This window comes from Triticum aestivum, chromosome 4A (genome assembly GCF_018294505.1).
Source record: "Triticum aestivum cultivar Chinese Spring chromosome 4A, IWGSC CS RefSeq v2.1, whole genome shotgun sequence".
Classification (NCBI taxonomy): domain Eukaryota; kingdom Viridiplantae; phylum Streptophyta; class Magnoliopsida; order Poales; family Poaceae; genus Triticum; species Triticum aestivum.
Window position 1 is genome coordinate 256874071 of NC_057803.1, and position 27109 is coordinate 256901179.

At 47.0% G+C, this 27109-nt stretch overlaps 1 protein-coding gene across 2 annotated transcripts in view; it reads left to right on the forward strand.

Moving 5' to 3' along the window:
- The first annotated feature begins 4055 nt into the window (after positions 1–4055).
- The window catches only part of LOC123085923 (protein ABERRANT POLLEN TRANSMISSION 1), a 39076-nt gene continuing 16022 nt past the window's right edge, over positions 4056–27109 (forward strand). Inside the window, exons 1-13 of one of the 2 annotated variants that reach the window (XM_044507634.1) lie at positions 4056–4628; positions 4724–4835; positions 4957–5253; positions 5335–5600; positions 6351–6558; positions 7255–7428; positions 7507–7584; positions 14602–14847; positions 16151–18250; positions 18508–20305; positions 20484–20587; positions 21294–21650; positions 21769–21887. In XM_044507634.1, coding sequence (XP_044363569.1) covers positions 4480–4628; positions 4724–4835; positions 4957–5253; positions 5335–5600; positions 6351–6558; positions 7255–7428; positions 7507–7584; positions 14602–14847; positions 16151–18250; positions 18508–20305; positions 20484–20587; positions 21294–21650; positions 21769–21887 — 6008 coding nt within the window. In that variant the 5' untranslated portion in view covers positions 4056–4479. Of the gene's footprint in view, positions 4629–4723; positions 4836–4956; positions 5254–5334; positions 5601–6350; positions 6559–7254; positions 7429–7506; positions 7585–14601; positions 14848–16150; positions 18251–18507; positions 20306–20483; positions 20588–21293; positions 21651–21768; positions 21888–27109 lie in introns of those variants that run through there. The other variant, XM_044507635.1, reaches the window with a different exon arrangement.

Here is a 27109-nt window from a genome sequence, read left to right on the forward strand (position 1 = left end):
GCGAAAATGGAGCTTGGAGCATTAATGGAGCTTGAGGGGGAAGAGGTAGGTCAACTTTGGGGAAGAAGACCGAACAATCCAACCGTTACCCCCCCCCCCAAACAGCCCCGCAGAGGGCGGTACTACCGCGGGAGACAGCGGTACTACCACTGGGTTAGGCGGTACTACCGCTCCCTTCGGCGGTACTGCCGCGCAGAAAGAAGGGTAAAGGGAAAGAGGGAACCGAGTGGTACTGCCGCGGTGGAAGGGCGGTACTGCCGCTAATGGGCGGTACTGCCGCACTACTACTGCAGCGAGGTACCGCACAATCCGACACAGAAAAAGACCCCTCGAATCGATGCGGTAGGGACCTAACAAGCCATCGGTAGTACTGCTGGGGAGTCACCGGCGGTACTACTGCTGCGGAGCGGTATTGCCGCTTGTGACCCCTAAGCGGTACTACCGCTGGGTACCACGGTACTACCGCTGGGTACCAGACAAAGGCCACAAGAAGAGAGAAGATCTCTCCATAGAGGCGGAAGGGCTCGGAGGGTGAGAAGCGGATGTGTACGTCAGAGGGTGAGAAGCGGATGGGTACGTGTTGATTCCACCCAAGCAATACCAAAGCGGACCCCCTCTTGATAGTACGGTGCCCTCTACGCAACTAGTCCGCCGAAAAAGAAACGAAAGAGCTACACCATCTTGAATGACGCTCCGAGGGGAAGAAATCGTCTCGTGCCAAGGATGAATCTCTGAAATGCTCAAAGCACATGATTAGTCCGCAAACACGTTGTCATCAATCACCAAAACCACATCGAGAGAGATATGCCTCAACAGGTGGGCCGGCCTAGGGTTGGCCTAGTGGGACGAACTGCCCAAGGGGTAGGGTGTTCCTTTTAAAAAAATTGTTGCATTATTGTTTTCTTTTTTTTGTTTTAGCTTAGTTTCTTTTTAAATTTAGTTCTATAAAATATATACTTAGCATCTAATTTAGATTTTCAATTTAGTCCACTGTCATAAAAAAGTCTAGTCCCCAAATAATTTAGTTTGATATTTTATTAATTAGTAAAGACATTTAAATAATTAGGTTTGCTACTATTTAAATCATTTTAGTGCATTTAAGCATTTCATAAAAGTTTGGTTTCCCCACTATAATTACTTACAATTTATTTGACACCACCCGAACATTTTAGGTTTAATATTTGAAAACTTTTACCACTTGACTCGATTTGGAATTTGAATTTGAATCGGTTTCTAATCAACGCGAGTTTGTCAACAATAACCATGGTGACATGGCATCATTAGCAGGGGATTATTGTAGCTTAACTATCCGAACGTCACACTGAGTATAACTGATTCCCCTTTGTGGGGGTGGAGTTCCTACTATCCCCTATATTATTTCATAAGCAACATTAGCATCACTTTCAATAAAATTTCCTTTAGTAGCAAAATCCAGAAGTTGTCTATTAGGCATAGTGAGCCCCACAAAGTTTCTGAGCAAGATTTTTATATCACCTTTTATGGTACAAATACGATAAGACTCCATTATTTAAACCACACATCCTTTAGACTTCCCCTTATTTCTGTCCGAAGTAAAGAACCTCAAAATCTGGGGAGAGAGGAGGAATAGTAGCACTAGACATGGTGACAAGCAATCAAACAAGCAAACTAACAAAGGAAAATATTTTTGTTTTTTTGTTTTTAGAGAAGTGGAGGGAGATGAAAAAGAGAGGCAAATAAAGAGTAGACCAAGTAGATAATACTCCCTCCGTCCCATAATATAAGAACATTTTTGACACTACACTAGTATAAAGAACACTTATATAATGGGACGGAGGGACTAGTTTGTATGTAGGGACCTGATAAGAATTAGATGATGTCTCCCCAACAATGGCACCAAAAATTCTTCTTGCTATTTATAAACCGCGTTGGGATTTCCCCAAAGAGGAAGGGTGAAGCAATACAATAGAGATACATATTTCCCTCAGTGAGAATCAAGGTTATCGAACCAATAGGAGAACCAATCAAATTTCCATCGACATCACCTACACACATAAAAGAAAATACTTGCACCCACCGCTGGCAAGAGGGTTGTCAATCCCCTTGAACTCGTTACTTGCAAGGATTAATTCTGATAGTGATAGATAGATAAAAAGAAAAGTATAACATTACAACAAAGTATTTTTGGTTTTCTAGCAATATGATAAAAGTAGACCCGGGGGCCATAGTTTTCACTAGAGGCTTCTTTCTCGAACACATAACATATGATGGGTAAACAAATGACTGTTGGACAATTGATAGAAAAACATATAGTAATGACGTATTCATGGCAATGATCATGTATATAGGCATCACGTCCAATACAAGTAGACTGACTTCTGTCTGCATCTACTACTATTACTCCACCAATCGACTGCTATCAATCATGCATCTATGGTATTACTTTCATGAAAAACGGAGTAACGCCTTAAGCAAGATGGCATTATAGATGTAGACAAAGTAAACCCAATGAATATGAATAGTCCCCGTCGTTTTACCCTTAATGGCAATAATACAAATACGTGTCTTGTCCCCTTCTGTCACTGGGATATAGAGCACCGCAAGATTGAATACATCACAAAGCACCTCTCCCACTGAAGATAAATCAATTTAGTTGGCCAAACCAAATGGATAGATCGGAGAGAAATACAAAGATATAACAATCATGCATAATAAAGTTCAGAAAAGACTCAATTACTTTCAATGAATAATTTGACGACAAACCCATAATTCATCGGATCCCAACAAACACACCGCAAAATAAGATTACATCGATAGTTTCTGACGCGTCCGCAAATGATACATGGGCAAGAGACATTGGACCGGACCTCACGGCTACGACATTGGATGAGTTTCTCAGCTTATGGCCTAGGGTGGCGGCCATGCAACTTGAGGTGGTGGAAGATTCGATTTCCCGGGCCTAGGAAAAAGAGGGGCACTTTTCGGCTAGGTCTACATATGCCGCCAAGTTCATGGGCCTCGAAGTGTCGCCAACAACATCGTTCACTTGGAAGACTAGAGCATCCATGCAGTGCCGATTCTTCTCCTGGCTTGCCATCTAGAACTAATGTTAGACATCTGATAGACTAGCCAAACCTGGTCTACCTCATCAGGATGCATGCCCACTTTGTGATCAGCAGGACGAAACAATTCAACACCTCCTAATCACCTGTGTTTTCGCACGATAGGTTTGGCATTGGATGGGCACGGTCACCGGCAAACGAGGGTTTGAGCCAAGGCATGCTGAGACTATAAGTGACTGGTGCATCAGGCAGGATTAGAGTACGGGACACCGGAGGGCTATGTGAGCCAAGTGCCTCCTTGGCATGTGGATTATCTGGAAACATTGAAACGACATTGCGTTCAACGGGGCTTCCCCATCACTGGCTAGGATCACGGAAATAATCCGAGAAGAGGGTAGGCTCTCGGCAAAAGCAGAGATGTTTAAGGGCGAAATAAATGGCTTCGAGGAAGCAAGTGGAGTGTGGATAGACCAGGAATAGTGTGCATCGAGAGCGAGGAGATGCCAAATAAAATCCGCATGTAAATATTTTGTATCACCGTGGAGCTTTTGAGAGTCTCTCTCCCCTCCTTCTTTAATGAATGATACACACACTCATGCATATTTGAGAAAGAAGATACTTCGACTACAAACTACCGCAAACTACTCACAAGTTGTCTTAGTCAATGTCGGAGCTCGACTCGTCGTCCTCGTTCTTCACCTCGTCCGAACTGAGCTCGATCACCGTCGAGGGCCCAGCCTTGTCTCCCCCTCTTCTCCTTCCTCACCACATTCTTCACTGCATTATTCCGCAACGTTCAGAACTCATATTCTGCTTGCACGAGGTGTGGATTTTCTGCTGCAAACCTCGCATGATAGTCTCATCCCGCTTTCGAACGTCGCACTAATCCATAAGACGATCCAAGTCTTCTTATGGGACCGATGAACTCCGCATGGGCCTGAGTTTAGAAGGATAGTGATATTACAGCCCACGAGGGGAGACGTTCTCGTCAACTACGAAGACATCCGTGGCGAGTTCATTAACCTCAAGATGATATGTCGGCTCAGTCTTTAGGAGGTGCTCATAGGTAGGGCGTCCGTGCATGCATTCGTGAGACGAGTGTACGTGCGTGTGTATAAGGGTCTTGTGTTTCAAAAAAAAAGAAGGGTTTTTTGGTTAAGATGAAGAAGACGTGCGTGTGTATAACGGTGGCTTTTCTTCGGTTCTTCCCGTTCCCTCTCCTCTGCTTGTTCCGGAAATGGCGCACCACCTCCTCTCCACTCCTCCTCTCCACCACTACTTTACTTTGCGATCCCTCCACTCCGCCTTCTCCTTCCCCCCGTCGATCGGATCCAATCCACCGCGACATACGCACGGCCAATCCCACCCCATCCCACCCCACGGAGAATTCCCAGTTTGATGCGGCCACGCGACGGTGGTGAATGCAGCAGCAGCGGCGATGATGCTCGGCCTCGTGCAGCTGCTGGTGGGGTTCGTCGTCTCCTGGGAGGCCCTCGAGTTCGTCCTCCGCTACGGCCTCCTCCTCTCCACCCTCAAGCTCCTACTCCTTGCCGCCTTGGCCGCCACGGCCTCGTGTATCGCCCTCCTGTATGCCCTTTGGCTCTTCTCTCTTGCACTTGATCTTCACTTTTCTTGGGATTTTTCTCTTGTATAATGTCTAACAAACAAACAAACAAACGCAGCTTGTTTGCCAAGGCTCTGGCATGGGTGCTCCGTCGCATGGCGAAACTCTCCATCGGCTGCCGCTCCTATGGTTTCAATTATCTCAGGGGCATCACCATTAACTCTCCTAAAGTATGCATCTCCCTGCCCTGCCCTGCCCTGCCCTGCCCTGCTTCATCATTACTGTAGTAAGTAGTACAGTAGTATTTTATTACTTGCTCATCACAACCAGTGCCAATCCTTCTTTTTGCAGGGACCGCTCCAGTCCATCTCTGTCGGTGAAATTAGACTCGGCCTGCGCAAGCCACTCACCCAGCTGGGGCTCACCATACTAACTCAAGGCCCAGTCCTGCAACTGCGAATTTCTGAATTGCACATTGTGCTCAGGCAACCCGCCAAATCTGCAAACGAAAAGAAACCTGCCCCGCGCAAGCCAACCTCAGCCTCATCGCCCAAACCAAAAGAAAATTCCAAAGGCCAAGCAAAATGGAGGCTTATAACAAATGTTGCCAGCCTTTTATCACTTTCTCTAGTGGACCTCAGGCTCAAGGTACCTCCCTCCCTTCCTCCCTCTGTCAATTTTTTTAGTGATATTACTTTTGACGGAAAACTTGTCATTTTCTTACTGTAGACTCCAAAAGCTGCTCTTGGCATCAAGGACTTTAAGATTGATTTATCTAAATCTGGAGCACTGCATCCAGTTCTTAATGTTCAAATACACCTGATACCTTTATTTCTACAAGCGTTAGAGATAGATGGCACGGAAAATGATTCTTCATCACCATTTAACAAATTGGATTGGTGGGTGAGTGGACAATACCCTTCAGCTATGGACACTACTGACTGCAGCTCTTTCTTGCTTGAGGATATAGCACTCTCGTGTGAGCTTCATCAGAGGTAACCCCTCAAGGGGATGCTTTGCAAACACTCTCGACACTGTATGGTCATTTTAGTAGGAAACTAGTCATTGATGGCTAGTATCTCAGGTGTTTTGATTGAGAAGTAGTAGCTGTTGGCGATTAACTGATTACTATTTTCATCACATGTCTCCGCACACAACTGATTGCTATTTGCTGTACCTTTTTAATGCTTCTTACTGCAACATAACCATAATGCACTCATGTGAACCATAGGAGTCACAAATATAATCTCGGAAACCACCTTCTGCGATTCAACTTTTGCCTGTAATACTCTGCGGTAGATAAGGCGGTTTTATCTATCCGTAAGTTACTTCCTGCACCCCCAGAACTTATTGATAAGCCTAAAAGAAAATGTATTTTCAGTCTACTTTTGTTCAATGAAGTTCAGGATAATCAATTATCATAAGGCTAACAATCAGGGTCATATAACAATTGTTCTATGCCTATGTGAAGCTTAAATTGCCACCCTAGCTGTTTTGATCATATTCGGGGGACCCATTCGATTACAGAAACTGCATGTGTTGCATCATTCGTTGTTGTGAAAGAGCAAAAACTTAACTATTGTTTGTTAAGAGTGTATATGTGTGGTAGTGTGATGTCAATACCAGATTGAGTTGGCTTGCTTTAGCTCATCTCCTGCACTCCTATATATTGGCCCATTCAGCCTGAATACATGTGATCCACTTGAGTAGTTTGCAGTTGTAACATTATTTATAACACTCTTTAGGGATAAAAGAATTAGAGTCAAGAATTTGGATCTGATGTCTGGTCCAATTGTTGTGAACCTGGAAGAAAAACTATTCACCAAGAAGCCCTCTACTTCTACTGTTGCTGATCAGAAGGATGAATCTACTGTGGATAATAAATCAGCTGCCAAACCCGAGGGGAGCAAGCTTTTGTCATTGAATAAGAAGACCGATTTGATTCCTGAAAAGGTTGTATTTATTTCCAGCAGTACCACTGATATTTACCATTGTTTGTTATATATGGGCATTGTCTTTCTCCATATATAGTTCTATGTTTTCTAGCTTCTTCTTGTGACATTATTAAACAAGACCCGCATAGGCCACTTTTGTCCACCAAATGGATGAGACCATAATATTCTTAGTTATATTCACTTAGCTCCGCAACACACCAATATTTTTGTAGGCTAGATAATTCGAATTCCTGATGAATGCACAACCAGGCTAAGATGTGTTATTCTTTATGTTTTTCAGTTACCTAACTACTGTTCTCCACTTGTAATATTTTAGCATGGAAAAACAATGCTCTGCCTCTTAATACATTTAACTATGACTCTTTGATTGAAAACATGCTAGTACTCTAAGAAGTGTCCAAAACAAATATCATGAGCTGATATGATATAACATGTACTCCCTCTGTAAAGAAACATAAGAGCGTTTAGATGATCTAAATGCTCTTATATTTCTTTACGGAGGGAGTAACACATGTACTGTAGTTTATAACAATTGTATACTCCAGGTGCAATTTCAAATATTTATTGTTGGCATCACCTCTGCATCTTCTACAGCTCTTTGTTTTGCCATTTGAAATTGTTACATGTTACATTTTTTTTAATGTAAGTTGGTTGCCGGGTTACCATTCACTAAAATGTAGTTGTTCTTTGGAAGGTTAGCTTCAATATGTCCAAGCTAGATCTGAAGTTTTTGCCAAAGGACCATGGCCTCTCGATCAACAACGAATTTGGTAGCATTTCTGTGAGACTTATGAAGTCACAGCCTCAGAATGACTTAGGGGTGGCTCCAACACACCTTTGGTTGGAAACTGACGTGACAGATATTCATGTATGTTTCCGTGTTCTCCTATGAGTGATCTAGTTTTTTCAACTTAGATTACGTTATGATGATTATTTGTTTCTTCAGCTTCTGATGGATGGTTCTACATCTGTATTAGAGGTTGTGAAAATTGCAACTGTTGTTTCAGCTAATATTCCCACTCAGGTCAGTTTAGTTTGCTTGCAGTGTAAATTTGTACTGCTGTTGGTCTAATGATTTCTCAAGAAATTTCTGCCGGCTTCAACTCGATCTTTACTGTAAATTGCTGCATTTGTTGGAAAACACTTCACTTATGAACCAATAGATTTACAGTTCTTTCATAATTTTGGGTTGATTAGGTCTCTGTGCAAACAAAAGTAACATCTGTATTAACTATGGAATAAAACTATCATTACACTAGTTGTATTTTCCAGTGATGTGGTACAGCCATATCCACTTCTTTTGAAATCTCTGTCTGAGGTATTGCTTTGAGATCATTAATTAGAATACATAGGTGGATTTTTTTCGTGAATATGCAAAATTGTGTATCATTCCATTGATAGGTAGGAGAGAACAACAGTGTATAGGTTACAGGGGGTAACACCTCTCGACATACGCATGGCTAGACGTAGAGGGGAGTTACAGGAGCAGAACACGGGAATGCTCAGCCCAAAGGATCAAGGCGGCATGAAACTAGCTATATACTTCACTCCAGCAGTGGCCCAGGCGCGCGCGTCATCCTTGATGGCCTGAAGCAGCAGGTGGGTGGAGGGGGTGGCGTTGTCAAAGATGCAGGCGTTACGATGGCGCCAGATGGACCAGGCAGATAGCAGCACAAGGGAGGACAAACCCTTGCGCATAGCAGCAGGCGCAGTCGTGACGACAGCCGCCCACCAGTTGAGGAAGCAAGTCTGGGGGTCTTGGGGTGGGTGGATAGGGGCACGACACCAGGCAAAGATCTCATGCAAGATGATCTTGGAGAATGGGCAATGGATGAACAAGTGATCAATGGTCTCCAACTCCTGATCGCAAAGCACACATAGATCGTTGTGTGGCAGGCCATGGCGCGCGAGCCGGGCGGCCGTCCAGCAGCGGTCCAGGCCAGCCAGCCAAGCGAAGAACCGTATGCATAAAGGAGCCCACGTGCGCCAGGTGAGCCTCCAGTGTGGCGCGGTCGTCGAGCCGATGAACATGGCGTGGTAGCAAGACCTCGCAGATTAAATTCCGGAGTCCGTCCAGTGCCATCTAAGGGAATCAGGGTTGGGGGAGAGGGTGATCTGTTGCAAGGTACACAAGAGCTCGACATACTGCACCATGGCCACGGGTCCCATGGCACCCAGAATGTCCTGAATCCAAGACCTGTCGTGCAGCCCCTGGGCAACAGTTCTCGTCCTCATGCGGCGTTTGGGGACCAGAGCAAGCACAGCCGGAGCAAGGTCAGCGATGGATTGGCCCCTATCCATCGGTCCGCCCAAAACAAGCAAGAGTTGCCGTCCCCGAGGGTCCACGGGGTGGACGCGTCGAAGATGGCCTGAACCTCGGCGTCGAACGAGAGTGAAGATGCTTCCATGGCCTAGAGTTGTCCCTGGCCTTGAGCGCCAACGTGCGTGAAGGGCGATGCATGTGCGCTGCAAGTCCCGGATACCCAATCCGCCAAACTCCAGTGGCCGGCAAACTTTGCGCCAACTGACCAGGCAGCCTCCACCAGAGGGATCATTATTGCCATGACAAAGGAAGTCGCGCATAATGCGGTTGATCTTGTGGATAGTAGGTCGAATGGCGATGGCCATGAGCAGGTGCGTTGGCATCACGGCGAGCACGTGCCAAACGAAGGCCAATCTCTCCCCTCGCGAAAGAAGGGAGGCGCTCCACCAGAGGCAATAAGCGCTGCCGCGGAGACTTTCCGGATTGAGAGGGGGATGCCAAGATAGGTGATCGGAAAGTGCGTGATCGGGAAAGACAGTGCTCTCTCGATCTGCTCAGCCTGCGCTGTTGTGCACTGGATCGGCGTGGCTGAGCACTTCAAGAAGTTCGTGTGGAGGCTGGAGGCAGACCCGAAGACCCGAAGCAGCTCCTGAACAACCTGGAGCTCATAAGGATCTAGGTGGCAAAAGATGACCACGTCGTCAGCATAGAGGGAAATACTCAAGGCCATCCGTCGCTCGGTGAGGCGTCGAAGGACGCCTGTCCTGACAGCATCCTGGAGTAGCGAGTTGAGCGCATCAATAACCAAGGTGAAGAGCATGGGGGAGACTGGGTCGCCTTGCCGGAGGCCTTTCTCGTGGCAGATGGGAGGGCCGGGGTTTCCATTAACCAGGATGCGCGTCTTAGCGGTAGAGAGCAGGATCGAAATCCACTCGCACCACCGCGGACCAAGCCAAGATGACGGAGGATCTAGAGAAGAATAGGCCACGAGACGGAGTCGAACGCACGCACGATGTCGAGCTTGAGCAGCACGTGCGGGACCTTCAAGTTATGCAGTTTTCGGGCGGTCTGCTGGACGAGGATGAAATTATCATGGATACTGCGTCCCGTGATGAAAGCACTCTGATTGGTGGACACCATCGTGCCAAGGTGAGGGGCAAGACGAAGCGACAAAACCTTGGCGAAGAGCTTGGCCAAGAGGTGGATAAGGCTGATCGGTCTGTAGTCCGCGAGTGAGGCGGCATCGGGCTTCTTCGAGAGGAGGGTAATGGGAGCCTCGTTAAGCTTTTGAAACCCCATGCGATTTTGATGGTAAAGCTTATCGAACACGTCACCTATGTCCTTGATGATATCATAGCACGCACAGAGGAACTCCGAGGTGAAGCCATCAGGCCCCCAGCGCCTTCCCGGACGGGAGTTTCTTGGCCGCCTCCCAAATCTCGGCCTCGGAGAAAGGGACCTCCGGCGCCGATAGATCGAAGCGGCGATCGTCAAAAGCCTCAAAGGCCAGTGTAGAGTGACGTGTGTCCGCCATGCTAAGTATGCCAGCGAAGTGATGGAACACAGCCTCGGCCATTCCAACCTCGTCAGGGACCAGGTCGTCGCCAACACGCAGATGCAGAATGTGGTTCTTTTGATGGCGGTGGGAAGCATGGATCTTGAGGAATGTCGAGTTGGTGTCCCCGTCGCGGAGCCAAGAAAGGTGGACACGTTGCCGGGCAATTGAACGCTCAAGCGAGGTGAGCCCGAGGTACTTGAGCTTTAGATTCTTGCGCAACCAAGCCTCCAATAGGGAGAGGGGTCGGGAGTCCCGCGCCACGTCCAGGCGAGCGATAAGCTCCCGCGCGACCAGAAGCTGGAGGGACACCTGGCCGATGCGTCATGCAGTCCAACTTTGGAGGTGGCAGGCCGTGTACTTCAGGCGCTGGTATAGGCGGCGGAAGGGGTCCGGATCGGGCGGCTCGGCATGCCAGTTAGCGGCAACAACATCATGGAAGCCATCAATCTTAATCGAAATCTGCTCAAATTGAAAGCGTTTGTGGTTGCCGGGGCGCTGAGTACAATCCACCAGAAGCGGCGCGTGATCAGAGATCACGGTGGCAAGGCATCGGAGAAGACAGTGTGGCTGGCTGGCCTCCCGACTAGGCATGCAGAGGACCCTGTCGTTGCGGACGAGGGTGGGGTTGTCCTGCTCATTAGACCAAGTATATCTACAACCATGGAGGTAGATGTCATGAAACTCCATGTCGGCGACGAAGCGACGGAAACGGTTCATGGAGCGGTGATGCAAGCGTCTATTATTCTTATCGACTGAGGAAAGGATCATGTTGAAGTCGCCTCCAACAATCCAGGGGCCTGCACAAGTGAGCCAAAAGCTGTGCAGTTCAGCGAGGAACTCCACCTTGGCGTCATCGTCCTGAGGGCCACATACGGCAGCGAGCCACCAATGCTGCCCACCAGCGAGCGAGGTAACTAGGGCGGACACATGGTAGTCGCCGATCTCTGGCCTAGAGAGGGTGATCTCGGAGCGTCGCCAAGCGACTAGGATGCCGCCGCGTGTCCCAGATGCGGGAAGGAAGAAGTCCCCGAACAGGGGCCAAGGATCTTAGAGACGATAGTGAGGGTGACCACAGCAAGCTTAGTCTCACTCAAGTAGACAATCATGGGGGACACAGATGAGATCATGGAACAAACGGCCGTGCGCCTGGGCCTCGAGTTCAGCCCACGCACGTTCCAGAACACAAATTTGAGATTACAATCCATAAGATGAGTGGGGGGTGGGGGGGTGGGGGAAGGGGGGAGATGCCCTAAGTTGAGACGAGAATCGGCTGCACAGGCGCACGATCAAGGAGGTGCGTGACACCACGGGGAATTTTCCACCCATAGTAGTCCGCGAAGGCCTGCACCACATCTTCCGCAAGCGGTCGTGCAAAGAGCTGAGCGTAATTGGCCAGGATGGCATCGTCCACCTGGCCATCTTCCTCGAGAAGCTCAAGGCGGCGTAGAAGGACACGCTTGGCTTTCATCTCAGAGTCAAGGCCGCAGTTTGCCTTGGTGATCCGGCTGCTTCTCCGCGGGATAAAGCTGGGAGGGATCACGTTTCAACGTCGCCGGGGTGCAGGTTTGGGCTGCGGCAAGACCGAGTCAATCTCTTGTTGTACAGAATCCAGCAGGGAACACAGCGTGGGCTGTTGCATGGCCTCGGGGCTCGTGACATACAGGGCAGGGCCCGCCCCAGCAGGCGAGTGCAGCAGGCCCGGTGAAGGATTGCCACTTAGCCTCGAAGCCCGAACCACGGAAGGAGACAAGATCACGCGTGATTCCAGAGCTGGCGTCAAGGAGCCAACCAGGGTGGTGGTAGCAGGCGTGGGCCTGGTGGCAGGCACGCGGTCTCCAAGGACCGGATTGGTGACGGCAGAGGGAGGTACCAGGCGATCCGCCTGGGTGGGCGAGCCAGGGCACACACGGGAACCACCTAGAGGGTCCGCAGGCAGGCAGGGGATGGCGAGGCGGCGGAAGACGCGCCCCCATTGGCTAAGAGCCCCAAGCCTGGTACTGAGGCAGGCGAACGGGCGTCGGGGCCCGCATCAGAAGGCTCCAGACCCATTCCAACGGGCGACAGGATCGCTTCATCTGTCGTGATCTCCAGCTGGCCAGGAGGGAATTTGAACACGGACTAGCCGCCGAGGCAGGCTGCACAACCGTACCTGCAACTTTGTCCAGAGCCCCAGCAGGGCATGCAGAGGCATCCGAAGCCCTGGTAGTTTGTCCCTGCTCTTCTAGCGCCAAAGTAGAACCCAGACGCAGCGAGACCGTGCCCACCTGACGTACAGGATGCGCCGCGGGGTAAGGATGAAGAATGCCCTGCCAGCCACGGCACAGGGGCGGGACATGGCGGCGGCCGGCGGCCGAGCCCGTGCGCCTGGGTTGGCTGCCACGCGCACCAGCATCGCGAGGTGGGAAGCTGTGGTGGGTCGGCCAGGCAGGCGGGCACGGCGGGAAGCGATCCACGTCGGCGCAAGAACTGGACTCCGCCGGAGGAGGGGGCGGGGAAGGAGGAGGCAACCGGAAATCCTCCGAGGGTCGAACGTGGATGGGCACCGGCCATCGGAGAAGATGAACGGCATGGCGTTCAGCAACGTCAGGATTGGCCTCCGGCCAAACGGTGTCGGGCTCAGGAAGAGCTCGAAGGTGCGGGGGATGGCATCTGGGTTAGGGGTCCAGGTCAAGAGGCGGAAGACCGCCATGTCCCGGGCGTCGCGGGTCTCCGGTGCAAGGTTGTTGATGAGGCAAAACGGGGAGAGTAGGCGCTCGGCCGACGACCGGTGCCAGCCGTGTTCCGGGATGCCACAAATTTCAATCTCGACACGGAGACAAAGAGAGAGTGGCTCAGCGCCCACGGAACGACTCCAGGGCTGGAACATCAGACGGAAGCGCGGGGTGCGGACGGGCCGCTCCGCCACGCAAGCACGCACCCTCGCATCGGCGAAGCATACCAGGAACTCGCCATCGGGGCGGAGGTGAACCGAGAAGGCATCGTCGAAGAGGTCGAAACGGTCCCGGAGCACAGCCGCCACATCTGAACGGCGACACCAGAGCGGGTACCCGCGACAATCACCACGAGTGCACGCTCCAGGACGGTTTCGGCCGCCACGATCTTCGCGGAGTGGTCGAGGAAGCAGAGCGCGCCCGCTGGCCGTAGAGATGGATGGCCGAACATGGCAGGTGGCGGGGTGGAGGACGTCATCGCACCGGAGGACACGTGCGAGGAAACCGGGGCGGAGCCATAGGGTGAAGCAGGAGCACCAGACCCGGAGGACGCGGGGCGGCTGGGACCCTGCACACTGGAGGCAGAGGAACTCGCGGGGCGCGGACGCGCTTGGCCGCCGACGGGCCGCTCGGTGGGGGTGGGGGGTGGGGAGGGGAGGAGCGCGGTGCCTCACAGTCACGCGCGATGTGCCCAAAGAAGCGGCAGCGCTTGCACCTGATGGCCTGCCGGCACTCGGCGCGCATGTGCCCAGAGCTCAGGCAGCGTGGACACTCGTTCATGGGCGGGGGCGGCGACGCCCGTAGGCCACCTGCCCTCGGCCTCATTAGCGTCCTCGGCTCTAACTGCCAGGGACACTAGATGCACCTCGGAGCGGGGCCATGGGCGAGGGGCATGCGGTGGAGAGGGGGTCAGGGCGTCGGCGACCTCTAGGGTGAGCTCGGAGGACGCGAGCTCACGGTCACAAAGCGCCTGCCGGTAGGACAGCGGCGACGGAGGCAGACGACGGGCTGGATTCCAGCCAACGGAGCTCGCGCGAGCGACCGGCCCCGGCGGGGGGCGGGGAAGCCATGCGGGAGAGGGCGGGAGGGCCGGGAGGGTGGACGTCGGGGCCGGAGTGGCCACCGACGGCGAGGGCTGGGCGGCGATGGCTAGGGAGCGGGGCTCATACATAGGTGGATTTGGCTATGTGGACTCATAACTGCCAATATATGACTAGAGAAAATCTTGGTAATTTGCATACTTGACTTCGCCAAAGCTGTTCTCATGGCCAATAGAGTGAGTCCAAAAGCTTGGTGTGTCTACCGTGTGTAGGTGATGTTTGGTACATCGTCATGTGTTGCATTTATGCATATGCATCCTCACATGTGCATACAAAGGAGGTGATCATATGGTCAGTTCTTGTTTTCAGGAAGACAATTTTTATCACAGCCCTGTTTTCTTTTTGTTATACTTTTTGTTGTGTAATATGTTTCTCATAGCATATGTGTTGATGCATTGCCTTCTCTCAGTCAACAGAGCCAATACGAGCGGAAGTAAATATCAAGATCAGTGGGGGCCAATGTAATCTTATTATAAGCAGAATTAAGCCACTGATCTTGATGAAGTCAGCTAAAAAGAAGCCCCTTGTTCTTCATGAAAGTCCACAACAAGACAAGGTGCCCAAAGAAAAATTAGCACTGGCTTTGGTACTTACATTCTCAGTACCCGAGTTGTCTGTTGTGCTTTATAGTCTTGATGACATACCTCTGTTCCATGTAAGTTCCTTATCATGCGCTCTGTTCTACTCTGAATGTCCATGAGTCTTTGAACAATTCTTGTAACATGACTACTGCATTAAGCTATACCGATGCTTGATATACACAGTACAAATCACGAATTATTTCAATGTGTTGTTTGCTTCTTTTTACATTTTTAAGAAGAATATTCTCAAAATGCTCCACATTTGTAATGACTGAGCCATGGTAATATGATTGTATGATCAATGCATTTGAATGTCATGATTGAACCTTGGTAATGTAGAATTTATGATGTGAGTTTTGAAAAGTTTAAAAATCAATTGGCATTTCAGCATTTCCGAGAGAAATCAATTTAGAACATTCCTTGTCTATGCTAATTTTAAATGGGACCAATCTTTTGCCTATTCATACACTCATGGAGTCCAAATGCTAGATCCATTTCTGCAATATTCCTTGTCGTAGCCACAGCAATACTATATCATAAAATGTAATTTGACACAGTCAATTCCTTTTGCTGTTCTGTTCACTCACCTGCATGCCAAACTGCCTAAACGTTGGATATGACCAGATGGGATCAACTTAATTTTACAGTAGCATGTTGTTCCACTTCGAAGGCACTTATCCTTGAAACTCTTGGAGTTTATATGCTTGTGAAGTAAATGTAGTTATTACTTTCTTAATAATAGAAATTGCTGTGTGCCCACATTCCCATTTATCAAGACCATGCCAACATGATTTAAGGCTGGTTGTAATGGAGAGTATCATACACTAGTATCATGCATATGATACTAGTGTATGATACTACTTCCGTAATGCATAGTATCATAAGTTGGTATCTTAGGTTGCCTTATTAATTGTCATGCATGACACAAAGTAGTACTCCCTCCGTTCCAAAATATAAGTCTTTCTAGAGATTCCAACAAGTGACTACATACGGAGCAAAATGAGTGAATCTACACTCTAAAATATGTCTACATACATCCGTATGTTGTAGTCCATTTGAAATGTCTAAAAGGACTTACATTTAGGAACGGAGGGAGTACAACATTTAATATGATACAGAATCATGATATAATACTACATCCTCTCTTTCCTCATTTAATTGTGTGCCATATCATCCAAAAAGTCTTGTTGGCATGCATGATACCCCTTATGATACTACCATTACGACCAGCCTAATGAATTATGAGATTCATGTCTGCTTGGTACTGCAGAAATATTAAGGTTTCAAGCTTTCATGTGTCCAAATTATGAATCACATCAAATTGGTATGTTACCATTTATAACTACTAACCTTAGCTGTAAATACTGGATTATGCAGTGTTGCTTGCTGTCTACTCATTTTTCTGCAAGTAAGTTGGTAAACCAAGGACCTGAACTGCATGCAAAGCTTGGAGAATTAAAATTCCTTGTTGCTGTGAAACATCAACAGTTGATAAATGAATGCATTTCGGGCACCTTACTGCACATTAGCTGCTCAACTCTTGATCTAGAGCAAAAGGAGGCAAGCAAAGATAGCGGTGTTGACCATGCTAAATCTGCTCTCTCTGTTAATATATCTGGAATAGGAATGCATTTCTGTTTTTATTACCTTGAGTTGCTTTGTACAACTGCAATGTCCTACAAGGGTTTTTTGAAAAGCATTCTTCCCCCTAAGAAACGACCTGTACATGAGACTTCTCAAAAATCTACCAAGAATGCTAAAGGAGCACAGCTAGTGAAGATTAGCGTTGAACAGTGCTCTATTTTGTATGTTGGTGACATGAGGCTTGAAGATATGTCCGTAGCAGATCCAAAGCGTGTAAATTTTGGTTCACAGGGTGGCCGTGTTATGATAATTGATGACGCTAATGGTGGCCCAAGGATGGCCTATGTAAACTCGACCAGGCTTCCAGATCATAAGAATGTTAACTTCTCCACTTCTCTTGAGACTAATCGATTTGGTGTGTGTCTGAACAAGGAAAAGCACTCCATGCAGGTTGAACTTGGAAGATCCAGATTAACACATAAAGAATATCAGTTTGATGATAATCCTGCAGAGGAGGTTACACTTTTTGATGTGCAAAAGGCAAAGTTCGTCAAGCGTTCTGGTGGGCAGAATGACAATGCAGTCTGCTCCCTCATCAATGTGACAGATATAGCAGTCAGGTATGAGCCAGATCCCTGCCTGGAATTACTTGAAGTAGCCACGCGGCTTAAATCAGTTCTGCACAGGCTGAAACTCCAGAATTCTGCTACTGAGGTAAAAGAAGAAACAGCACACATGGATACGTTGACAAAAAAAGAACCTACAGACAATAGCCAGCAAGAGAAGGCACAAAAGAAACGGGAATCAGTTATTGCCATTGATGTGGAATCATTGAAAATTTCAGGTGAACTTGCTGATGGGGTTGAAGCAATGGTTCACGTTGGCTCCATTTTTTCTGAGAATGCCAAGATTGGTGTTTTGATTGAAGGGGTTGCAATTATTTTTTGTGATGCACAGCTTTTCAAAAGCAGCCGTATGCAGATTTCACGCATCCCGATTTCTGTTTCTGACAGCATTCCTGATAAGAAGTTTCAGTCTGCAACTACATGTGATTGGGTTATTCAATTGCGAGATGCTTATATATGTCTGCCTTTTAGGTTGCAGCTGCGGGCTATTGATGATGCAGTTGAAGATACATTGCGGGCATTTAAACTTATTTCTGCAGCAAAAACATCCGTATTATTTCCTGAGAAGAAATCTAGCAGCAGCAGCAGCAGTAAAAAGAGCAAATCAAAATCCACGGTATTTCGGTATGTCAGGTTAATTGTACGTGACCTCACAGCAGAAATTGAGGAAGAACCTCTCCAAGGTTGGCTTGATGAGCATATGGCTTTAATGAAGAATGTATTTAGTGAGTCCATAGTTAGGTTGGATCTGCTCGATCAGCTTGAGTCAGCCAAAAACAAAGACTCCCCCAAGGCAAAATTGGATGGCTCTGCTTCTGAAAAGAGCAATGACAACCCTGATGTTTATGTTGATGCGCCTGGCATGCAATCTCTTGAAAAGCTTAGAGAAGAAATCCATATACAGGCATTTAAATCATATTACCAGGCATGTCAGAAGTTGTCAGTATCAGAAGGGTCAGGTTCATGTTCAAGTGGCTTCCAGTCAGGATTTAAGATGAGTAAACAGAGAGCATCAGTTATGTCAATCTGTGCAAAAGATGTTGACGTGAGCCTATCAAAGATTGATGGGGGTGATGAAGGAATGATTAGTTTTGTTAAAAGTGTGGATCCTGTTTGTGCAAAAAATGATATTCCATTTTCCCGGTTGTATGGCAGCAATTTTACTTTGAAAGCTAAATCATTATCTGCGTATATAAGAGATTACGCATTTCCACTCTTTTCTGGAACCTCTGCTAAATGTGATGGACGGCTTGTGCTTGCCCAGCAGGTTAGCCTTTGATGCTGTTCACTCCTTTCATTTATGGAATACTATTAGAACTATGAACCCACCCTTTGGCAATAGAAAAGAGAAAGACTTACTCAAACATCATATAGCTGCAATTTCTCTCTTTGTTCAATTACATAATTGTGTTAAAGCTAGGGAATTAAAAATAATTTCTGCAATATGTACTTCATACGTTTGAAAAAAATTTGTCCTGGTCAAATATCACTTCAAATTACATAATTATTTGTTTCTGGTGGCAGGCGACTTGTTTTCAGCCCCAAGTTCGACAAGATGTTTATGTTGGGAAATGGTGGCGAGTAAATCTGCTACGGTCCGCTACTGGCTATACCCCACCAATGAAAACATATGCTGACATACCATTGTCTTTTCAAAGAGGGGAGGTCTCCTTTGGAGTCGGCTATGAGCCAGTTTTTGCCGATATAAGCTATGCTTTTACATGTGCATTGCGCAGGGCAAATCTAGCTAAAAGATGGTACTTTGAGCGCCCCGAACCCCCTAGAAGAGAGCGCAGTTTACCCTGGTGGGATGATATGCGGAACTACATCCACGGTAAATTCAGCTTATGTCTTGCTGAAACAATGTGGCATCTCCCTGCTGCAACAAGTCCTTATGAGAAGCTAGATCAATTGCTAATCACAACTGGCTATATAGAAATACGATATGTGGATGGTTATGTCAGTCTGTCTTCAAAGTGTCTAAAGGTGTACATCACTAGCCTAGAGAGTCTTGCGAAGAAGTGCACTCTAGAACCTCCACCTCATACAACTATACCTTTCCTTGAAACACCCTCCTTTTTCATGGACATTGCAATAGAGTGGGGATGTGATTCAGGCAACCCTATGGATCATTATATATTTACTCTACCTGTAGAGGGAAAACCGCGAGACAAAGTACTTGATCCATTTCGGTCAACTTCACTCTCACTAAAGTGGAGCTTTTCACTTAAACCTAGTACTGCTGAACCTATGGAGAGTAAACAAAAAACCCAAGCATCTTCAAATGATTCTCCGACTCTGAATGTTGGAGCTCATGATTTGGTCTGGCTATCAAAGTGGTGGAACTTATTTTTTCTTCCTCCCCATAAATTAAGACTTTTCTCTAGGTTTCCACGGTTTGGAGTTCCTAGATTTATCCGGTCCGGAAATCTGCCACTTGATAGAGTTATGACCGAACAGTGTATTCGTTTTGATGCTACACTATTGCAGATCAACAATATACCACTACAGGCTGATGATCCTGCTAAAGGTCTGATACTGCACTTCACAAAGCTCAGGTTGGAAATTTCTTCCAGTCGTGGTAAGCAGATATTTACTTTTGACTGCAAGCGCGAACCTCTTGATCTTGTCTACATGGGCATAGACATGCACTTATTGAAGGTATTTATTAATAATACTCCTGAACAAACAAGTTCGAAGGATGGCCAGGTAGAAAGCAAGAGTCTGCATACCAAAGTTGCAGATAATCCTGCTTGTGAAAAGAGCAAAACAAAAACTAGATCGACTGAGAAAAGCCGGGATGATGGATTTTTTCTGTACTCTGATTATTTCACAATACGAAAACAAGCTCCCAAGGCCGATGCTGCTAGATTATCAGCATGGCAGGAGGATGGCAGGAAAAAATCTGAGGTGACATCATTCAAGTCTGAGTTTGATGGGGGTGATGAAAGTGACGATGCGCAATCAGGTAGTGATGAGGAGGGGTTTAATGTTGTTGTTGCTGACAATTGTCAGCGAGTATTCGTTCATGGATTGAAAATTCTGTGGAGTCTAGAAAATAGAGCCGCTATCTTATCTTGGGTTGGTGGTTTAACCCAAGCATTTCAGCCTCCAAAACCATCTCCTTCTCGCCAATACACCCAAAGAAAGATTCTTGAGAAAAAGCAGGCAATTAAAGAAGCTGAGATGTCTAATGATGCTGCTCCCAACTCTTCACCCTCAGCATCACAGTCTTCAGATCCTCTCCAACAAACCAAGAGTTCAGACCCAGCTTCTTCCATCGGATCCAGCAAGCTAGAGCCAACATCGAGTAGTGAAACTGGTATGCTTATCACACAATCCCTTTTCGTGCTAGCTGTTTGTACTGACCCCAGAACTAAGTTGGTATCTTTTTGTTTTATTATCTTCAAAAATGACTTAGTAGCATTGCACTAAACACTTGGAAATTTTAGCAGCTGCGTTAATAGTTTTCTTACTTTGACTAGTAACTTGTGATGTAGCAACGAAGCCTTCAAACAGTAGTGATTCTGAAGATGAAGGCACGAGACTTTTCATGGTTAATATTGTCCAACCTCAGTTCAATCTGCATTCAGAAGAAGCAAATGTGAGTATACTGCTGCCCTGCTTTTTTGGCAGTTCATATTAGCATTTTAAGAAATATCATATTGTTTTTCCTTCAGTCACAGGCTTGTCGAAACTCAAAACTATGCACAAACCTTTATCTTCAGCACATTACTGGCAGATAATGACTATAACCAATGTTACCCATACAAGAAATAGTGGACCAAGCTGATAGTGGTTGTCAGTCTGCTAAATAAGAGAATTCGAATAACAAATGACTCTGACGTGATTTTCACATTTTAATGGGCCAGAAGTTTGTATTTGATTTTAAAACATTAAATGCAACTACATTTGATATTTGCATCTCACTCACAAATTACTGCCATATAATTGGATAATATATAAATTTCGACGAATCTCAAGGTCCCGTTTGGAACATACGATTCCCATATGGATAAGTTGTAAGAAATTCTACTCCCAGTGAGAATGGATGTTTTGATTAATGTCCTATGAAATTCCCATGTTCCAAATGGTGCCAAAACTTCACAATTTCAGTACGATGGATTGCAGGTACATAGATTGTGTGTGAACACTCCTTGACAGCTAGCAAATTTACTTTCAAGCTCATTGTTTCTTATTTCCTTACTAACTCAGTGCCATGTTTATGGAAGAATGATTTCAGTTTTGATAATACACTATATTTAGGAACACTGTTGCAATTATTGAGATATCTGTTACAACTACATCAGGGTAGGTTTCTGCTAGCTGCTGGTAGTGGACGGGTGATGGTTCGTTCATTTCAGTCAGTTGTACAAGTTGGTCAAGAAATGTTTGAGAAAGCACTTGGCGCCAGCAACGTATCCATCAGAGAGTCCAAGCCAGAAATGACCTGGTCACGTTTTGAGGTTTCTGTAATGTTGGAGCATGTTCAGGCTCATGTTGCTCCAACTGATGTTGATCCGGGTGCTGGTATTCAGTGGCTGCCAAAAATACATCGCAGATCGTCAGAAGTCAAAAGAACTGGTGCTTTACTTGAGAGGGTATTTATGCCATGCCAAATGTACTTCCGCATCACAAGACACAAGGGAGGAAATCCTGAGCTAAAGGTCTATTCTCTGCCATAATTTGATGTTGCTTTGCACCATTTCCGGAGCATCTTTTTGCATAGTCAGTGCCTCAGTGGAGGTAGCAAATGTATGTGTTTACTCTTTTTTGGTGATGCAGGTCAAGCCACTGAAAGAGCTGGCATTTAACTCTCCAGATATAACTGCTGGTATGACATCACGCCAATTTCAGGTTATGATGGATGTTTTGACTAATCTGCTCTTTGCGAGAGCTCCCAGGTATTCTGTCTATCTTGTATTACTTCCATTTTAGTATTTGAATACTATTATGCTATCAGTACCTTCACAACAAATTGGGAAGATCTAACGTGGTAGATTCCTTAAAATACACTAGGAAATACTCCAATAATGATTATTGGGTGTTTTGTTTATATGGGTACTAACAAACAATGACATTTTTTAGTTTTATATGAGCTTTTGTGATATAATCCCTCCGGTTGTAAAGAGATGAAGTTTTAGGCATTGACACGGTCTGCAATATGTATCTTTGACCGTTACTTTTTGTAACATAGTATATTATGAAAAATCTAATGGTACTATTTTGACCTTACAAATCTAAAAAATAGTTCACATAATTGTAGTCAAAATTATTATTTTTGACCGAATCCTTTTTGGGAAGTCATGTATTTACGAATTGATGGAGTATCACTTGTCAGTGCTAAATGTCAAGTGTGATATATACTCTCTAATCTATATACAGCATAGGATGTCTTGGCCCAATGTGGCCCATAAATCCCTAATACATATCTATATTGCTAGTTTGAACAAGTTGCACATTTATCAATGTTTAAATCTGATGTATGGTAGGACCCTATACAGCCGATCTTTCACGAAAGGAGCGGATCCCGCGATGAACACGATGAACACGAGGGGAAACACGAGAGAAACACTAAAACCAACAAGAATGATCACACATATGCTAGATTCTCGAACACAAAAGAGTTCACACGATCCACGATCAACAAGGGACGATACACGGTAACCGGTTCTTCTCCAAAGGAGGTCTTGATGGGGCCACCCAAAAGGGGGTCTTGAATCCAAGGAGATCTTCTCTGTAGAGGGGCCGCGGTCTCTCTCAAGGAGTAGATCCGATGTGGATGAGCGAGGCTCTATCTCTAATATGAGCTATCACAACACTGACCCTAGAAAAGAGGAGGAGGAGGTCTATATATAGTCTTAGAGGTCGAAGGGGTACATGGGCTTCGGCCCAACACGAAATCAGCACACAGGCGTCGGACGTCCGGTGGTTACCGGTTGTCCGGAGGCTCGCGAGGGTCCGGACGTCCGGTGCTTATCGGGCGTCTGTAGATTCGGCTCGGATGGGCTGGGGTCGGATGTCCGGTCGGGGTCGGATGTCCGGGGCGTCGGTCGTCCAGTAGTCTTTGGAAGTCCGGCGTTTTGGCTCGGGTGTGGTAGCGCCGGTCGTCCGGAGGGGGCCGGTCGTCCGGTGCCTGGAGTTCGTTGGACGTCCGAGGGTCGCCGGTCGTCCGGTGACTGGGAGTTTCGAGCAGTCCTTTTTGTCCATTGAGCTGGGTGTCCTCGTCGTCTTGTCCGTTGGGTGTAACTGATCCGTGGCTTTCCTCCAATTACCTGATCACACATAGGGTTTCCGCTTGAGGTACTAGCCATGTCTCATGCATAGAAAGTGGTAGTTCGGAGAGGAGCGAGTTCACCTTATCTTCGATAGCCTTGGCTCGTGCTCTTGTCATTGGTCCAAGTGGTGTCGTGGGAGACGTAGGTAGGTCCATGGGGATGACCTTGGGATGCTCCGCATCATCTCCCCTCCCTTGGGAAAGATCCGACCTTGGATCGAATTCTTCATCACCATGGTAGGGCGAGAGATCCTTGACGTTGAAGACGTCGCTCGCGTTGTACTTGTCGCGCGGGAGGTCGATCTTGTAAGTGTTGTTGTTGTAGCGTGCAAGCACCTTGAAGGGTCCATCCGCTCGTGGTAGGAGTTTGGACTTGCGTTCGGTGGGGAAGCGGTCCTTGTGAAGGTGTAGCCACACAAGATCACCAATGTTGAATACCATGGGGTGCTTGTTGATGTTGAGCTTGGTCGCAAGTCGTTGTACTTGGCGCTCGATGGTGTGCCTTGTATCTTCATGCACCTTCTTGAGATGTTTCACACGTGCACTTGCGTCCATATTGATGTGCTCTTGTAGTGGTAGAGGGAGAATGTCCAACGGGGACAATGGGTTGAATCTGTAGACGACCTCAAAAGGGGACTTGCCGGTAGTTGAGTGTCTTGCGCGGTTGTAGGCAAACTCGGCGATAGGTAGACACTCCTCCCACTCCTTGATGTTCTTCTTGATTAGCACGCGAAGTAGAGCGGAGAGTGTGCGGTTGGTCACCTCCGTTTGGCCGTCGGTTTGAGGATGGTAAGCCGTGGAGAAGAGTAGCTTGATTTCCGAGCTTGGCGCATAAGGTTTTTCAAAAGTAGCTTAGGAACTTGACGTCGCGGTCCGAGACTATCGTCTTTGGTACTCCATTTAGTCGTAAGATTTCCCTGCAAAAGAGATTGGCAACATGTGAAGCAACGTCGATCTTATTGCAAGGAATGAAATGTGCCATCTTAGAGAATCTATCCACCACAACAAACACGAAATCCTTTCCATTTCTAGTTCTAGGCAAACCAAGCACAAAGTCCATGCTAATATCTTCCCATGGTTGATACGGTATTGGAAGGGGCATATAGAGACCATGGGATTGAGCTTTAGACTTAGCTTTGCGACATGTCGAGCATCGGTTGGTGAAGCGGTTGACGTCGCGGAACATCTTGGGACAAAAATAGTTCTTGGAGAGCGTAGCAAATGTCTTGTCGCGTCCAAAATGTCCCATTAGTCCTCCTCCATGAGATTCCTGCAAAAGCAAGAAACGAAGAGAAGACTCGGGGATGCATAGTTTGTTAGCTCTCATAAGATAACCATCTTTGATATAATAGCGATCCCAAGAGGTATTCGTCAAACACTTGGCATAAGGAATAGCAAAGGTAGGATCATGCGCATACAAGTCTTTTATGTGCTCAAAGCCAATGACATCCAATTTAAGTTGAGTAACAAGCATGCATATGCGGGAAAGAGCGTCCGCCACAACATTTTCCTTACTTTTAATGTACTTGATGATATAAGAAAATGACTCAATGAATTCACTCCACTTCGCATGACGCTTGTTCAACTTAGTTTGACCCTTAAGGTATTTAAGCGTTTCATGGTCGGTATGAATGACAAATTCATGAGGGCGAAGATAATGTTCCCATTCACGCAAAACTCGCACTAAAGCATATAGCTCTTTGTCATAGATGGGGTAATTGAGTTGCGCTCCGGAAAGTTTCTCACTAAAGTAAGCTATGGGGCGCTTCTCTTGCATTAACACACATCCTATGCCATTACCACTAGCATCGCAATGAATCTCAAAGGGTTTGTCAAAGTTGGGTAATGCAAGCACGGGAGCATGGGTAAGCAAATTCTTAAGCTCATTGAATGCGGTATCTTGGGATGGTCCCCAAACAAAAGGCGCATTCTTCTTGCTCAAAGCATGCAAAGGTGAAGCAATAGTGCTAAAATCTTTCACAAATCTACGGTAGAAACCGGCTAAACCAAGGAAGCTACGCACTTGTTGCAAGTTGGTTGGTTGTGGCCAAGTTTTAATAGCATTGATCTTAGAGTCATCAACACGAACACCTTTAGAGGACACAACAAACCCCAAGAAAACGAGCTTATCAACGCCAAATTCCATGTTAGCATAGAGACGCTCTTTTCGAAGAGTTTGCAAAACGGTTCGAACATGGGTGACATGATCGTTGAGAGATTTGCTAAAAACAAGGATATCGTCGAAGTAGACCACAACAAACTCACCAATGTAAGGGCGAAACACATAATGCATAAGACGCATGAAAGTACCCGGTGCTTCCGATAAACCCATAGGCATGACCAACCGCTCATACAAACCAAACTTTGTTTTGAAAACGGTCTTCCATTCATCACCCTCTTGTATGCGGATTTGATAGTAACCACTTTTAAGATAAATTTTGGAAAAAATAGTGGCACCGCTAAGTTCATCAAGCATATCATCAAGGCGTGGAATGGGGTACCTATATCGAACGGTGATAGAATTGATGGGTCTCCAATCGGTACACATGCGAAAGCTACTGTCTCTTTTTGGCACAAGAATGACCGGAACGGCACAAGGACTCAAACTTTCACGCACATGTCCATGGTCTATGAGATGTTTTACTTGCCTTTGCATTTCTTTGGTTTCTTCGGGGTTGACGCGGTAGGGAGCTTTGTTCAGAAGTGGTGCTCCGGGGATGAGGTCGACGCGGTGCTCGATGCCTCGTAGAGGAGGTAGACCCGGAGGTAGCTCGTCGGGGAAAACATCTTGGAATTTCTGCAAAAGAGAAGACAACACTAGAGGTAGATCGTGAGAGGTGTTAGCTTTTGGTGCCTTGTCCTTGCACAAAAGGACGTAGTGTAGGACACTTGATGGGTTCTCACACACTTCTCTTATCTCACTTTTGGTGGCAAATAGAACTAAGTTCTTCTTTTCGCTCATCGTGGAGGCACTCGATTTTGGCTTGTGGCGCTCACTCTCTTTTTGGTGGTTCGCTCTCACTATTCTCTCCATGATGGGTGGCTTGCTTGTCGGCGATCACTTGGCTTGGAGACATAGGGCGAAGTACGTACTCCTTTCCTTTCATCTTGAAGATGTAGTGGTTCGTTCGGCCGTTGTGGATGACACCTCTATCAAATTGCCATGGTCAACCAAGAAGAAGGTGGCAAAACGGTCATTGGAACGACATCACACTCCAAAGTGTCTTCGTAAGCTCCGATTTTGAAGGAGACTTGCACTCTATGCTCAACTTGAATAGTGTCGGAGTCGCTTAGCCATTGAACGTTTTCAATGTAATGGCAAGGAGTGGACAAAGATGCCGTCGAAGTTACCGTCCTTGCTTACGGTTGAGGGTGTCACGAAACCAAGATGAGGTTACCGAGAAGGTCGTTGTTGATGACGAGTCCGTGGCGAAGATGAGCGGCGGTGATGTTGATGTCGAACCGTACCTAAATAGCCGAAACACAATAGGACACGGAACCGCAACTCAAATTCTCAAAGCACAAAGTGGCAAAAACGTATCGAAGTGCGAAACGAGTACGCAATGGTGGTTGCGGAAAGTGGTGGTATGGGGATGCGTATGCGGAAGTGGGGCGGTGGCTGAAAATTTCGGGGTGGGGGGTGAATTCAGTTTCGTCAGGGTTTTCCGCATGTCCGGGGGTTTACGGTCGTTGGACGTCCGGTGCCTGGGCGAATTTCGGGCACGGGATGGACGGCTAGGGTTCGAGGTGGAGAGGTCAAAATCCGTCGAATCCGGGCGATTTTGTGGATGAAAAGGGTGGGGATGATGGGGGAAAGCTAGATCCACTCAAGGCAAAGCAACTCCACGG